Here is a 16,947-nt window from a genome sequence, read left to right on the forward strand (position 1 = left end):
AAATGCCCATCAACAAAACATGATAGATCTGAGTATGCCAGAAAACTGAGTGCCATGCTTGGTGAGACAGCACCCCCTTGTGAACACTTCAAAAAACAGGACTGGTTTAAACTGTAAATAAACCAAATATTCTTAATGTATGTACACTCTTTGCAAATTTTAAAAAAGATCTCTTGAATTCTGTTGGAATTTTGTGGTCAGTTGTTTTCTTTATTGAACTTCAACTCATGATAAATTAATGTAACAAAATTATGAAGAAATGTGTACATATCTATTGTCTTTCATATCTGCTGAAGAAAAATGCCAGATGTACAGTGGCCATTTTTATTAATAAAGCATTAAAAGCATAGTTCACCCAAAATTGAAAATTCTGTCATCATTTACTCACCTTCATGTTGTTCCAAACCAAAACTGTAAGACTCCTTCCAAGAACCCAAATTAGAGATAATGCAGAATGTTAGTGTCAGTTGGCATTCACTTTCATGTAAATGAAAAAAACATGAAAGTGAATGGTGACTGAGGATAATATTTTCCTTTTGTGTTCCATGGAAGAAAGTAAGTCGTATGGGTGAGAAAATAAATACAGAATTTTCATTTTCAACTATCCCTTTTAAGTAGAAAAAGAAATACAGTAAGAACAAAAACATCAATAGAGGACCCCATATACTGTAAACCTGAGAAATTCAAAGGAGTTGACATGCACTGATTGACTGGACATTAACATACTCTGATTTATCAGCATGCAATACTTTAAAAGTCTGCTTTGGTGTTTGCTCTATCAATTCGGTGGTCCTCAAGCAGGATGACTGAAATAGGAGGAAAATGCAATCAATAAAGATCAAAACTGCACATATGGTGAGATGATTGAACATTAGAGCAAATTGAAAAGGTAACGATAAAGTGTCTTACTTTCACTGTTTGTCTGCCTTCTTAAAGAAATGTGACTATAAAAACAGAAATAATATATATTATAATGAAATATAATGTCACTTGAATAAGTAAAACCATCTGCTTGATCAAATTATTATGTTCAGGGAACAGTAAATGTATTAACAAAATGTCATTCAGAAACTCACATGATGTCCTTTTAGAGGTTTACTGTAGAAATCAGTCTCCAGTTGCTGGCTCGCTCTTCTGCACTCATTTTCAGATGCAGCTTCACAGAAATAAACACATAGATTTAATTTTTTAAAGTCAAATGGAAACTTTGGTTTTAAAATATAAAACAATGTATATACTGCTCAAAATTAAGACAGGAACTACTTGGACACTTCATACAGTAGTTGTCACCAAGGGGGCTGGTGCTAAAAAATAACTGCAATAATTGCTCATAAAAGTGAAGTGAGTTCTGAGAAAAGGTCTTGCATCATTTGTTTGCAGATGCTGCTTGCTTTGATATTTTGCTATCTAATACCATAACATTTATAAATACCTTTTGGGCCACTGTATAGCCACATAATTTGCAAAAAGTGAACTGCATGGTTGTAATATGGCTCCTCAAAGACATCTACTGTAGCTACCATGTTACAGTTTCCCATGTAGGCGCTATACAGGAAGACTAAAGTCCTTGTGTATAAACCATTCTTCTCACTCAACTATACCCCTGAGACAAAAAAGCTACATTGTCACAGATATGCAGGAGACAGCTAAAGAGATAAAGTAACCGCAACAAGGAAATGTTCCTTGATTTCATGGAAAAGCACTTACTTGGCGTGTGATGAACGATGCTGATTTTATCTGATAAAGAAGAAAGAGGCCAGTTAGCCTGCATAAACTTGAACTCCGAGTCCACTTTTTGTCTTGCTCACTTTTCATTTATCTTTTATAATGCAAGTTTTGCATTGGGGAATCTATCATGCTGATCCATGATATGTTTTCTTAACTGAAATGGCTCTATTTGGGATTTTATTCATTATTGTGCAGAATATACAATACAAGCAATGTTTTTATTTAGAGAAAAAGTATTTTGATGCATATCCAAAATGTAGAACTTAACAATAAGATCTCTTTGTAATTGTGTGGAAACATCAAAGAGCAATTTCTGGGGCCTTTGTATCTTCATGCACTTATTAATGAATGATTTATTTCAAATAAGTTTAAGGAACAGATAAAATAAACCTACCATAGACACTTTCATTGTCCTCTCTGTTGTTGACAATACTCGCCCTCAGCTGCTGTATTTTCTCCTAAGGGAAAACATAACATTGAATAGGCTTTAGATTAAAATGCTATTAGTTTTTAATATATATATATATATATATATATTATAAATATCAAATGTTTTTCCCTAATATATTTTTCAAAATATCCCACAGTTTTTCAGTCATTGGGATTCAAAAATAGAATTTTAGGTAGCATAAGGTTACAACAAAGAAATATTTTAATCAAAAGCATTTGAAAAGACATTTGCCTGTTTTTCTAACCTATCGTCACCTACTGGGCTGTTGTGCAAATATGATTTATTTATTTAGTTTTCCATTTCTTTATCCCTCCCTTTTTTCTTTCTCCTCCCTGCCCAGTAGGTGGTGATATACATGAAGAATGTGAATCGGCAAAAAACAGAAGAATGATGTGCATAGTAAGGCTGTGTGAAAACAGATTTATAGCAAAAAAAGTACATACATTTTTAAGTAAATATTTAAGTTAAATGTTGATCTGTTTCTCACCCACACCTATTATATCACTTCAGAAGATAGGGTTTAAACCACTGGATTACTTTTATGCTGCCTTTTATATGCTTTTTGGACCTTCAAAGTTTTGATCACCATTCACTTGCATTACAGAGCTGAAATATTCTTCTCAAAATCTTTATTTGTGTTCTGCAGAAGAAAGAAAATAATACACATCTGGAATGGCATGAGGGTGAGTAAATGATGAGAGATTTTTCATTTTTGGGTGAACTATCCCTTTACTGATTCATGTTTTTTGGCTGCTGAAATCACAATCCAGCTTTGTCACTAAAGCGCCCTTAACAAGGAATATCAAATTATTTAGAGTGTGCTTTCCTTGCTCTTAGTTAAGTATAATGTAGCAAGGTATACCTGCAAATTAGTTCTCCTGTGCTAAAGTTGTCAGCACTTAACAGCGGAAAACACTTAATGTAATGTGTCGCCATAAATCTTTATAAATATGCATTTCCAAATAGCAAATGGAGGTTATTTAAAAGTATGAGTAAAGCATTAAAAAATTGAACTTTGGAGAAGCTTGTCAGGAAATAGGATAATGGAAAAAAGAACATTATAGTCTAGAAATGTAGTACTTCAGTGTGTTTAATACCTTGTGTTGGTGTGTAAGGCTGTGAAGATTGACAGGACACACTAGTTAAATCAGACTCCTAGTGCAGTAAGAATGGAGTGGACTTGTGTGCTCTTCATTTATACCCATTCATCTACAATAATCATAATATCTATATGTCTCATTCTATATTATATTTTGCTATATTTATACAGTATATACAGTCCTTGTATCTATTATATTTCTACTTATTTAATGTTGTCTAGGTCTACTATATGTAACTATAAAACTTTCATTAAAAGTAAGACAATAAACTTAACTTGACTAAGACTGTTGTTTCATCATCACCTGTTGTATGCTGTCCATTCCTCTCTGCAGCCTCTGCCAGTCATTGAATCTGTCCAGAGCATCATCTATACTGAGAGAGCCTGTCTTCACCTGCTCCTGCAGTTTGATCAGCTCGTCAAGTCCAGGCGCCTGACTGGGCATGAATGTGTCATAAGTGGATGATATGCTTTCCCTCTCCCTCGCTGTCACCATAGAGAGCACAAAGCAATACAAATGTTAAAAGTATGATTTAATTTAACATTGTTTGCTTTCAATGTGCATAACACTTAAACATTTTTAGTTACAGATAGCATTATTTATTTATTTTATATTTATTTATTATTCTGCCCTCAGGAATAATTCATTCTGATATTGACCGTTGTACCAGGCAATCGGTCAGCCCGTGTTTATCACAAAATGAACCCCTTCAGGATGAAACAAGTCCAGTTCATACTAGTGCCCATTCCTTTACATATGTACATGCACGCATACAAAAATAATCCTATATAATAATCTCACCTTGTCTTGTGGGAAGGGAGTATAGTATTTCAGCATCTCCTTGGGACTTTTTCTTCTGGAATACTGTTAATAAAATATCACACAAATACAGCATGTCATGGCAATAGCTGCAGTTATTTCCATTCTGCATTAGTATGCCCACACGTCTGAGAATGAGACTGTATTATACTGGAACGTCCACTAGATGGAGGCATATATTTAAAAACATATTGAACGAGATAACGGTGTCTCACAACTCAACCACACAACATAATCTGATCTCTCTTTCAAGATATATATATAATGTCACAGTGTTAAAAATAATCAGATATTTAATTCTAGGCTTCCAGCCTCGCAAACTTTGTTTCAGAATATAGTGAAAAGAAAGAGTGGGATGTAAGGCCATGGGGATCAGTGAGTGCGAGCAAAGGGAATGAAAGAAAAGGATACAGTCAGAGATGTAAATTTGATTGGCTGTTAAGTGCTTTAAAAGATATGCTGCAAGTTATTTGGAAAGCAAAATGTCATTGTGCCCCACTTTTGCATTATAATAGAGCACCTTCTTTTTCATAAGCCTGATATCTTCATTAAAGAAATTCCTTACTGCCTATTCCAGCTAGACAGTGAGAAACACCCCACTGACCATTGCAAATTGAAAATGTGAATAATTTATCTAATGAAAACATGACCATTATCACACATATTGTGTAACTAGATCATATTTGGCATATTGAAATTTATTATAATAACAGAAGAGAACTGGCTCCCCCAACTGAGTTTGATTCCTCCCATGGTTTCCCTTCCAACGCTACTTATACTGATAGTTCACCCAAAAATGAAAATTCTCTCAATTACTCAGCCTTATGCCATCCCATCCCAGATGTATATGACTTTCTTTCTTCTGCAGAACACAAACAAAATTTTTAGAAGAATATCTCAGCTCTGTAGGTCCATAAAATGAAAGTGAATGGTGGCCAGAACTTTGAAGCACCAAAAATCACATAAAGGCAGCATAAAAATAATCCATATGACTGCAGTGGCTTAATCAATGTCTTAGGATCGATCCATTTGATTTTGGGTTGAGGACAGACCAAAATTTAACTCCTTTTTACTATAAATCTTGACATCAGCTGTCTTCTTGGCGATCAGGATTTCAAGCTTGATCAAACTTCCTAGCACCATCTTGCGCTCTGCGCATGCGTCAAGCACTAGGAAGTGTAATCAAGCTTGAAATCGTGATTGTGTCTAGAGACTGCAATGGCAAGATATACAAAGTTAAATTTTGGTCTGTTCTCACCAAAAACCACTTGCATCACTTCAGAAGACATGGATTAAAACACTGGAGTCATTTGGATTTATTTTTTCACTGCCTTTATGTGCTTTTTGGAGCTTCAAAGCTTTTGGTCACCATTCACTTGCATTGAGTGGACCTAAAGAGCTGAAATATTCTTTTAAAAATCTTCATTTATTTTCTGCAGATGAAAGAAAGTGATACATGTCTGGGATGGCATGTGGTTGAGTAAATGATACAACATTTTTCATTTTTGGGAAAACTATTCTTTTAAAGTGTTTTTTTCCCCTGCCACAGCTGCCTTTGGCTTGCTCACTGGGACCTTAAAGACATTAAGGCATTATTTTCTGTAAAACTGCTTTGAAACAATATGTACTGTGAAAAGCTCAGTACACATAAAAATGAGTTGACCTGACCTGACTTACAATATTATATATACCAAAATCTCCCTGCACAAAGATTTTTAAAGCATCTGAAAATATGGGGAATTGTAAGTATGCAGCAACCCTGCTTACTTGGCAAATCCTCTTTCATTTTGTTCCTGTCCCTTGTGAGAATTAGTGTCACTGGCTTTCATTCCCTGTTTTCATGGGTTCTGCTACACTTGTAGCAGTAGTTTGAGTCTTGAGGCTCACACACACTGGCCCCTCCCCTAGAGGCTTTCAACCTCCAGAGTAGGCGAAGAAATCTGATCAGCGCGTAGGCGAAAGACCCTCTGTAAGAATAGATGGAAAAACCACGCTTTCCCTTTCTCTTGTATTTTCATGTTGTGGAATAGGAGAGATGGAAAACATGTGTAATGCACAATGCAGACCCTTCTTGGTCCCTTGAGCTGCTCCGATTGGTTGCAAATGCTGTTAAAGTGGTCGAATGTGTGTTTGTGTCTGTGTGTGTGTATGCCATGTGTGTATTGTGTGGTCAGGGGAGATTGCTTTAGTAAAGAGTCTATGTAACAAAGCAGAATCTTTTTTCTTTGATGTTTATTTCTTTGTTAAAATTGCCTATTTCTTGTATCCATTAGTTTAGGATTAATATGAGAGGTGCATTATATGCAGCTGTCACAATGCAACAGACAACCCCCCACCCCCCCCCCCCCCCCCCCACACACACACACACACTATCCACAAAAACACCCTGCAAATGGAGTGAATGATGCACTTGGTTTCCTTAATTGCAACCAGTCATGAAAAGAAAATAATAATTGAGTTTACAACTTAAGGTTTATGAAAAATTACATGCCTCAAGTTGTTTAACTTATAAAATGGATAATTGTGACGGGATGAGCTGCATTCAGAGTCATTGTAAAATGCTTATAAATACACACTTGTGACTGCACATTCTATATTAAAGGTGCTGTGAGCAATTTTTTTCATGGAAAAGTAAGCAAAAAATTGTCCTACTCCCTTAAAGATATTAATGAAATAAGTGTCCTGAGATATCTCACCGGTCTCTATGACAGCTGTAGACTTTGTAAACAGCAAACAAATATGTGTCTGCAGTGACCCTTTTCACTTGTCATTCATTTTGCTCATTCTCATAGTGTTGTATTTGAAGCGGGTCATTGAGGCTATGATTTATGATGTGTGTCAGTTGAGGGCGCTGTTGTGCCACTGTTGAATTTGACAGCCACAGGAACAATGCTGATCTTTTGCTGTTTTTTATTTGTTTTTTTTATTTTTATTTTTTATCTCAAAATATCTTTGGAGGGTGGGGTTTTGGAATGAGGGGGCTTGGCTAATTCAAGGCTCAGTCACATGAAAGATTAAGAACTCTAAAATCGCTTACAGCCAGAGACTGTATTTAGCAGAGACGGGCCACTTCTATTAAAATGAAAGGGAGAAATTGGAATGCCCAACCAAGAAGCTCTAGCGCCCAAAGGTTAATGGATGTAGAAAGGAAGTCCCGCCTTACAGGTAATCACCTTTTAGATCCAGACATCGCCTGTTAATCATCTCGAGAACACGCATGCTATACAAGCCGAGAAAATAGCAGTTTTTAGCGTAATCTGAGGTAAAAAAGCACAATTTATGATACCAACATGACTTGAAATATGTTCTTTGATCGTAATTTTGACCAACTGTTTTTGAGATTTCGGTGTTCCCCCATTCAAGTAGATAGGAGCAACACTGTCATGACTGGAAATAGGCTCCAAAGATGGCCACCAGTGGACTGACTTGCTAGAAAAAGCTGTGTCCCAAATGGCACACTGTACTCTATGCACTTACAAAATACTATACACTCAGCCCTGTAGTGTATGAATTTTCAAAGTGTTGTATTGTCCCAAATTTAACACTTAAAGGTTTGTTACTACACGGAAGCATTTGCCGTTTAACAGCTGATGGAAGTGACGTTTCAAGCGCACGTGATGTGTTGCCGCTAGCTTTAGCACACGTTAGCCAACATCAGTTCAACACTTATATCTCAATAATATACATATTCACACAGCATGGTATGATGGTAAAGTGTTTAACTAACTTTTGTACAGTGCTAGTTTCGCTAGTTGTCGTATTCTCCATTATTTACAATTGTTTTGCCAGAACAGCATCGCTGCCAGTAACTCCGCCCCTTCCGCTATGTACGGCAAGCCGCGGGCACTGAGTGCACGAAGTGTCCAACATTTCACACTCCGTTTTGACGGTTGAAGAAGTGCATTATCCGGGAACTCGTATTACACTTCTTTTTGTTGCATTTTCAGTGTAAACTTACTACTCGCACTTCTTACACTACAAAATGGTGTAGAATAGTGCAGAAGTGTGCGGTTTGGGACACAACTCATCATTCCACACTCCGTTTTGACTGTTGAAAAAGTCCATCATCGGGGTACTTAAAGTACACTTTTTGCTGCATTTTCAGTGTAAACATACTACTTGCACTAGTAACACTACAAAATGACGTAAAATAGTGCAGAATTGTGCGGTTTGGGATGCACCTTTTGCTTACAGCAACTTTAATGCAAGTTGCTTGGCAACCGTAAACATCCTACAATTATAGGATGTATTCTGATTATTGTCATAATAAATTCAACTAATTATTACATTTAACCATTTATTTTATTTTATCATATTGCTGTTGACACTGTTTTATAATGCCAATAAGCCATTCGAGGTCATACTTTATAACAATTTCACTACGGTAAAGGGTGATCTAGGTATTACACTTCACGTTGTGCCCAAGAACATTCCTTAAAATAGAATATATGCATGGCCTTCATGCCTTTTGCTCTATGTGTGTACACTGAAAAATCGAACCTAACTTAACCTAAACAAAATGTGCCTGATGTAGTAACATCTAAATTAACTGGTTTTATTCCATTCAAAAATATTATATAACAATGAGTATATTAGTTTACTAATTATAAGGGTTAACAAAACTAATTTTAAGGGTTAGATCAAGTAGAAATAGCTCCTTAAGGATTACAGTGTATAATGTGCTCTGTATAATATTTAATATATAATGCGAAAATATTTGTGAAATATACACAGTAAACTTTGATAATCAGTTTTTTAAATGTACAGCACTCTAACAGTTATATTAGAGTCACAGTTATATACTGTAAATATGAATGCCTGAGTCTATGTGAATTTGATGTATTTTGATGTCTGTATGAGTTTGTACATTAGAGGGAGGGGATTTCAGAGAAATTCTGATAATAACTAACCTGCAAAAATAGCAACACTTCCTTTGCCTCCTTGTCCAAGATTCTTCTTTAATGAAGAGGCTTTTCAATACCTCCTTATCTTTCAGTCAAACATGAAACCTTTGGTCAGATTTGGATTTTGTCAATAAAAAAGCAATTTGCTTGAGTGCTGAAGTCCTCAAACAAGCAAACAGAGAGGATCTTTTTACAGAATGAAAAAAGGAAACTGTATATGCATGGATCAGACTGAAAGAACAAAGAGAGTGAAAAGATATGCAATGAGAGAGAGAGAGAGAGAGAGAGAGAGAGAGAGAGAGAGAGAGACTGGCTGAAGGTAAGCCATGGCAGTGGATATCTTTTCATCTACTCTGCATTAAAAAGGCTACAAGACTAGCAACACTAGTTACCATCTGTTTCATGCAAAGTAGCCTCTGATATTATTGTAAATATATGTCAATGCTTTGCTTGATAGTGTCGTCCAAATGACACATCAGCTGGCTCATACACAAAGACACATTAGGATTTGCTGCATACTCTCGTGTGTCAAATATGAGACTTTAACCATTACAAATGCTGTATGGCTCCAAAGAAACAGTGACAATTAGTGGATACCTATTATATTTTGATGTTTTGCAATGGTTAGTTGCTAAGCAGTTCCTCTTTAAGTGTTGGTCAGAGGTAATGTAGAAATTGTTAGAAAAATACAAATAGCAATGAAGTAGGTGGTGAGATAAACATTGTAAGTGGCAACTTCTCTTCACCTCTTATTCTTTTTGCACTTGGTGCATGCACTTTATCTTAATGCTAAAGAGGAGTTTAAATACAGAACACTGTTTACACAGGGGTCATGTTTTCTTGTTTCACAAAAATAAAGTTTAGTCAGCATGGTCACTCTCTGGCCACGCGAGCAGAAATTGGGGCCTGAGTTTGCCCTGAATCTTTACCGAGGATTGGGTCCTGCATGCCAGGGTCGACATGCACCTAGTTTTGGTACATATTTCATTTATGCAAGGGGACCTGGGATCAAATTCTAATCTATTAGGATTTAGAATATATGATTAGGAGTGAATTTCAAATGCAAGCGTATTTTAAATGTAACTTCCCCCCCAAAACATGATTTTATATATCTATGTTATATATATATGTAGATAAAATCATGTTTTGGGTGGAAGTTGAATTTAAAATCCACTTGGCCCACATTCCCCAGTTTGTCTGGGCAAAACACGTCTGGGTCCTGTCTTATTCATTAGGGCAGGGTATTGATACAGATTTCCCGATTCAGTTCGATTCCAATTCACAAGGTATCAATTTGATTTGATTCTGATTTCGATTCAATGTCGATTCATATTGGTTTATTTCACATATAAAATAAATTATCTCACAACTAATGCTGTTAATTATACAGGGGACCTTTTAACTAGGTACATTAGGACAATATTAATTTTACTAATTATATTTTATTACTTTTTCATCATTTTGGTCACATTTTGGCTTTTTAAAAATTAACAAATAAATGTATTCAATCAATAAATAAGACATATTTTATACATTATTTTAGTTACATATTTATTGTTAATTTGCATAATTTGTACTATTTACAAGTAATTTACATTGATTTGTTAAACACATGCTAAAACCGGTACTGTCTCTTAAAAAGAAATTCTGTAAACAGTGCCTTTAAATGGGTGCATGTTAACAAGAGAGGACTCGAGTGGCTTTACCTCATCTGTGTGATGCATGATTAGAATTAAATATTTTTTTGTAGTTGTTTTTGATCAACAACTGACTGTAAAGAACAGAAAGGGTATTAAGAGACATTATTCAGTGATAAATGGGTTGCATGGATCTCGTCTTGGACACACATTACACGGAACAACTTTTACTCTCAACATGCTGCTGAACACTTCATGACTAAACTCCACAATTACTGGTGAGTGAAATGTAAACATTTACCAGCCAGTTGCCAAATATATTCACTTTAGTCGCATAGCGCAATTTCCTCTCATTGTAGTGGAGGGTTGCGCATTGAGTGAAAGATCGTTCTTGGGATTTAAGAATCGATATCAAGATCGTTCAAATGAAGATTGCGATTAATCGGAAAAACAATATTTTTATCCACCCCTACTGTTCTGAGATATCTCTGTCATAAACTGAAAAAAGTGAACAGTAATCTAGCAAAAACACTGCTACTCTGATACTTTATGAATACTGGGACTTCTTTTGAAGAAACTATTTTGTCTTGCAATAGCTCTTTGAATTATTTTGCAATATGTTTTAATGTCACAGCAGTTAACTAGTTTATTATAACACTCTAAATGGAGTAAGTGAATTTGCTGTGAGGTTTTACCATACCTTTAAAGAATTCTTAAAGGACTTCTCCTCCACGTGACGCGTGACCTTACCAACGAACTTACGTCATCCCTTTCATGTCACAGAGATGTACGGAAGTGAACATTTGTAGTGAAAAAGTATATAAGTATTGTTTTGTTTCTCAAAATAATCAATCGTTTGCATTCAGAAGAACTTTATTTGTTGACTGGAGTCGTGTGGATTATTTTGATGCACCTTAAATATGCATTTTGGACTGTTAAAATATGGAGTACATTCACTTGCATTGTTTAGAGGAGGAGGCCTGAAATGAAATCCTAAAAGTCTTAAAGTGCACCTATTATGGTTTTTAAAAGTGCCTAATTTTGTTTTAAAGGTGTCATACAATAGATTTACATGCATCCAAGGTCAAAAAACACTTTAATTTGCTCATAATTTAAATTGCAGCATTACCTTTTTTTCCCGTGTCAAAAACGACTCCTTCAATGATCCATTCTAAAGGATTCATTCTAAACTCCTCCTTTCAGAGAGCCTACTCTGCTCTGATTGGTCAGATGTCCCAGTCTGTTGAGATTGGTCTACCGCTTACAGCGCATGTCGGAAAGGAAACACCCACTACCATATCTGAGTTTCAGCTTCATCTGAAAAAATTTCTGTTTTACCTTACCAATTTTGGCCCGAGTCCATTAGTGAAACATCGGACAATCAACCCGAAACACCATCGCAAGCACGACGAGAACAGGACATTTCTCAGTGGTAAGTTTATATGTAGTTTGACAATAACGTGAGTTAGCCGGTTAGCAGAGGCTAACAGCTAACAGGCTAACAGCGTGCACTGGCTGTACATGTAAACAGACCAGAGGCGGGTTTTTTGTTACCAAATTACGTAGGTTAGTACAGGAAGTAAGTCTGGAATTACTAACGACTCGTTTCAGGTGTTCAGAATCAGTTCTTTCTTTTGGGTGTCAATAACTCCATTTATCCCTGCACTTTGATTTTTGAAACTTTGCAGGCTTTTTTACATTCACAAACAGATAACACACTACATGAAATGTAATATTTGAAAAACCATAATAGGTGCTCTTTAAATTCTGTTTTGATGAAGAAAGAAACTCAGATACATCTTGGATGGCCTGAGGGTGAGTAAATTATCAGCAAATTTGTCATTTTTGGGTGAACTATTCCTTTAAGACTTCCATATAAACACCTTCTGCCCTGATTGGCTAACTTTGAGCAGATCCTTAAATACAGCCATATTTGAAAATCAATCGGAAGAAAATGAACAAGCTTCACATTATAATTTATAGAACTACATTTCAGGGTTAACACATAATGTACACCCAACACATTTAAACTGAATGTATACAAATGTTCCCTAAAGCACAGCAACTATAAAACAGTCATGACATTCGAAACATTTGTGAATGTAACTGTTTACTCACGGGTCTGGTGGTGTTTAACTGCCCCATCCTTCAATAACAGTTCCTTTGCAAAGCTTGAATCATATTGTGACTGCTTCACAAGCAATCCACGCTGATATGAGCCGTAAACACATACAATGCATGCTGAAATATTCTGAATACGCAAATGTAATACAGTCCGTGGTGATGTTGGTTGCTTCAACCCGCAACAGGCCAAAGCAGAGATGCTGGTCTTCACATATCACATCTTCCGTGTTTGTTTACACAGTCACTGACAGCAGCAGAATAAGACGCATTTTAAAAGTTGCGTTAGTACTGCTCTTAAAACGCGCCACGCATCACCGGAAACACATCGAAACGATTAAAGACATCCATATAGTGCATGTGTACAAAAGACTAACAACTAAAAATAGCACAGATGGGTGCAAAAATGGCCTAGGGCGCCTTCAAAACAGCACAACAGCTAGATGAAACAGAATGGGGTCTCCCTTTTAGAGTCCTAACTTGACATTGCATCTTTTTAAAGCGGCGCAAGATTAATGATAAAGGTCAAAGCCATTCAGCTAGTACAGGTTTATGTAGAAAAATATTTAAATCCAGGCATATGAAGGTGTCCTGTGTAAGTCTCCTTTGGATGAATCTCCCATGACAGGCCAATCTCTCTCCTCTTCACCTGTGTGAGTGTGACTTTCTGAGCACCAGTGGGCAGGGCCAAGGGAAAAATAGGCTTTGATGTCTTGCTGGAGGCAGTCATATGCAGATGTATTTGTAACTTGCGACATCACAAGTTCCACAAATTCCAAACAAACCGTTTCAACAGCCTGGTTTAAATAAATTCTCTTTTTCTATCAAGGAAGAAGTTTTCAGTTCTGAAACTTACAGTATGTTTTTATAGTACAATGACCTCCTATATGTCAAAAGATCAAGGAATATTTGATTCTTCATGTCATGACCCCTTTAACATTATGAAGAGATAAAATGCATACCTAGGCTTAGTATATTATATTAAGAATTGCATAAGATGTTACAAATAAAAAAACGGGGGATTCATTACAAAGGAACATTTTAAATTATGGGGGAATTTTTGTCACTTTCAGTGGCGTTTTTGCCTCGAGCCCCCCTTAATTTCTGACCCCGTCCACTGCAGATTATTACAGTAATTCTCTACATTTGTAATCAGATTACACTATTGTTTTACAGTACGGGGAGAAATTATCAAATTACTAATAACTTTACTTTTAAGTAGCTTTGATCTTATGAAAATTATGTGACTGAATGTGGCAAAATGTTTGCAAAATGAAATTATGTGGTTCATCATTGACACATATCGCGGCAGTTCTGAGGTTGAAATGTACACTATGTGGTAATATAAGCAAGTTCAAATGTTCTCCCAAGCAGGTATGTTTTTGAAGGTTAATGCTCTATCAAGTTTTAAATGAACAAACCCTACCTTTTTCTGCTTAACATATGCAAAATAACGTCTGTTAAAAAAATTATGTCTGTATTTCATCATCTTCCAATGTCACACGCAAGCCATGAACTAATGAGAACATTTTCCATGTTTTAAATGTATTCCACGTTAATTTAGAACAGGGGTTGGCAACCTTTTTGACATAGAGTGCCATTTTTTATTTTCCTGGTCAATGGCTGTGCCAATGCCCCCTCCCTCCTTCATGCAGTGGAGCCACTGGAGCAGGGCATGGTCCGAACAGAGGGTGAATACTCGTCCCAACAAATAGTAGCGGAGAGTGAGGACCACCCACTTGATGGCCAAGCACTTCTTCTCTGTGGTGCTGTACTTAGTCTCTCTTATAGAGAGCTTCTGACTAATGTACAGCACCGGGCGCTCCTCCCCCTCCACCACCTGGGAAAGTACAGCACCCAGCCCCCTGTCCGATCCGTCTGTCTGCAAAAACAAAAAAAAGGAGCGGGTTCCCTCACCTGGGATGAAGAGAGGGGAGAGACGGGGTTTGTTGGCACAGGGAACCCCCAAGACCGGGGAGCCGGTTTCGGGGGAATGTTCCCCCATTTGCAGGGGAACAGAACAGGCGGGGGGGGGGGGGGATTTGCCACCAGATGGTGTTCTGCCAGCTGAACCGCTTCGTCCAGCAATGCTGGCCGGTGGCACTGGACCCACTCAGTCATCCCCTTCGGCAGCCGGGAGACGAACTGCTCCAGCACCATGAAGTTGATGACATCATGACAGCAAATGGGCGGCTGACCTCACTCACAGGAGTGGAAGCGCTGGTGGTGTGTTCTTCTGAGCTGCAGCCGACCCGATGAAGGATGGACTTCTTCAACATCGCGTAGTTCATGGGGGCTTCCCCAGTCAGCAGCGGCAGAAGTACTGCCCATTGCTCCTGCGGCCATCTCTGGGCTTTGGCCATGTTCTCAAAGAGCTCGAGGTAGGTCTTCAGATCATCTTGAGGCCCCATCTTCGTGAGCAACACGTGAGGGTTCGCTGCTGCCGGGGTCACGCCGGCCACCCCCTCCTGGGGCACTAAGCTCTGCAGCACCCGCCGGTCATCCTCTTGGGCCCGAAGGAGCGCCTCAAATTGCTGCTGCTGCTCTATGTGTAGGTCCACTAGGGCCTGGTGTTGGGCCTGGTGGATGTTGGCAAGGGACCAGAAGACTACCAGCGGTGATGATTCCATGGCAGCGTATCCTTCTTCCTCTTCTCCCGGGTTTCGGCACCAATGTTACGGGTCCAATGAAATGAGGAAGCGGAAGACGGTGATTCCAACTCAGGAATGTCACTTTTTATTGATACAAAATAAAACATGTTCACATAGAGCGCAACAGTGAAGCTTCAATTTAATGGCAGCGGCCAACACACAAACAGCTTCTCAGCTGGGCTCTCTCTGCACACTCTGAGGACTGGCCCCTTTTATTCCCCCCATCTCTCACTGCGAACACAGAAACAAGCGATTACCAGCAATTCATCTCAGGTGAGAACCCTTACCGCTTACTCTCTTTCCAGACGAACACTCGACCATGTCCTCGCTTCCACACACACGATGTGGGTTTATGTTTTCTCTTTTAATCGTTTAATGTAATTTTGAGTGTGACTATGGTTTAAGGAGGGTGTACCTGTATGCTGGGTTGGAAATCTCAAGGATTAATAGTGGTGTTTTCCTTATTACATCACATGTTGTTCTGAAAACAAAAAGAAACAAATGAAACACGGAATGTAGGCTGTCATCCACGCAGCCTGACTGAAGCAAAGAGAGCACATTTACTCGCATGGCTTGCACGCGCAGCGCAAGTCTCGTCACACATTAATAGTGTTTAGCCTCCCATTCAGCAGATGAAAACATACTGCGTAATCATGAGGAAGGATTACATCAAGATGTAGATTGGAGTACTGGTGCAGAATTTATATAAATAAAATAGTCTACTCCTCTCTCGCTATTGATGGCGTGCCAGCAATTACCCCTCTGCGTGCCAATGCTGGCACTCGTGCCATAGGTTGCCGACCCCTGATATAGAATGTAAGAAATTTGTGTAACACAAATAATTTTAGCATAATGAAAGTCAGTAACTGTACCCAGATTACAAGAATTTAAAATGTAATGCATTACACTACTTTTGACTAAATAAATAATTAGAGATTACAGTAACTAATTCCTTTGTAATCACATTGCACTGCCAGTGATAAACAAAAAATTGTCCACAAGTCAAACCTTGTGCAATGAAGGGAGTCTTGTTATCTGGGATGGGAAGACACTCAGGCCGAGGGGTCGGTGCAGGGGGGCGGTTCGCTATTACTACAGCACTGCTGGATGTTAGAATGGTGTCATACTCTTCGTCATCTCTTCCCACTGGAGAATAGACATTCTCATCATCTATATCTTCACGTTCATCATCTCTTTGGTGTTGCTCATCGGGATCTGCCAGCTGAAGATTATCTGTGTAGATTTTGAAGTATAGAATACCAGGAGGTTACTTTCTGGAAAACCAGGCTTTATTTATTTAAATAATGTGGTACTGACTTTGTATAAAATATTTTTTACGTATTCACAAACATACTTGTTCTGCCCATCAGCTCATATACACCCGTGTCGGTGTTGCCATCATTGTCTCCCTATGAAAACATAATCACAAACTTAATTGAACTAATCTGTGACAACTAGCTTTTTATAGACCCATAGCATACAGGGACCCCAAAAAGTATTTGGACACTTAAGATATGAATGCATTTGTATTATATA

The 16,947-nt window shown here is 37.8% G+C and overlaps 1 protein-coding gene across 2 annotated transcripts in view; it reads right to left on the bottom strand.

Annotated features, from left to right (window-relative positions):
• Positions 1-202: 202 nt before the first annotated feature.
• LOC127434443 (B-cell scaffold protein with ankyrin repeats-like) overlaps positions 203-16,947 on the bottom strand; it is a 61,193-nt gene continuing 44,448 nt past the window's right edge. Inside the window, exons 8-16 of one of the 2 annotated variants that reach the window (XM_051687250.1) lie at positions 16,766-16,820; positions 16,420-16,644; positions 4,081-4,143; positions 3,583-3,764; positions 2,123-2,186; positions 1,708-1,737; positions 1,077-1,156; positions 910-944; positions 203-806 (exon numbers count right to left, since the gene is read on the bottom strand). In XM_051687250.1, the coding sequence (XP_051543210.1) occupies positions 912-944; positions 1,077-1,156; positions 1,708-1,737; positions 2,123-2,186; positions 3,583-3,764; positions 4,081-4,143; positions 16,420-16,644; positions 16,766-16,820 (732 nt within the window). In that variant the 3' untranslated portion in view covers positions 203-806; positions 910-911. The remainder of the gene's footprint in view (positions 807-909; positions 945-1,076; positions 1,157-1,707; positions 1,738-2,122; positions 2,187-3,582; positions 3,765-4,080; positions 4,144-16,419; positions 16,645-16,765; positions 16,821-16,947) is intronic. The other variant, XM_051687334.1, reaches the window with a different exon arrangement.

This window comes from Myxocyprinus asiaticus, chromosome 1 (genome assembly GCF_019703515.2).
Source record: "Myxocyprinus asiaticus isolate MX2 ecotype Aquarium Trade chromosome 1, UBuf_Myxa_2, whole genome shotgun sequence".
Classification (NCBI taxonomy): domain Eukaryota; kingdom Metazoa; phylum Chordata; class Actinopteri; order Cypriniformes; family Catostomidae; genus Myxocyprinus; species Myxocyprinus asiaticus.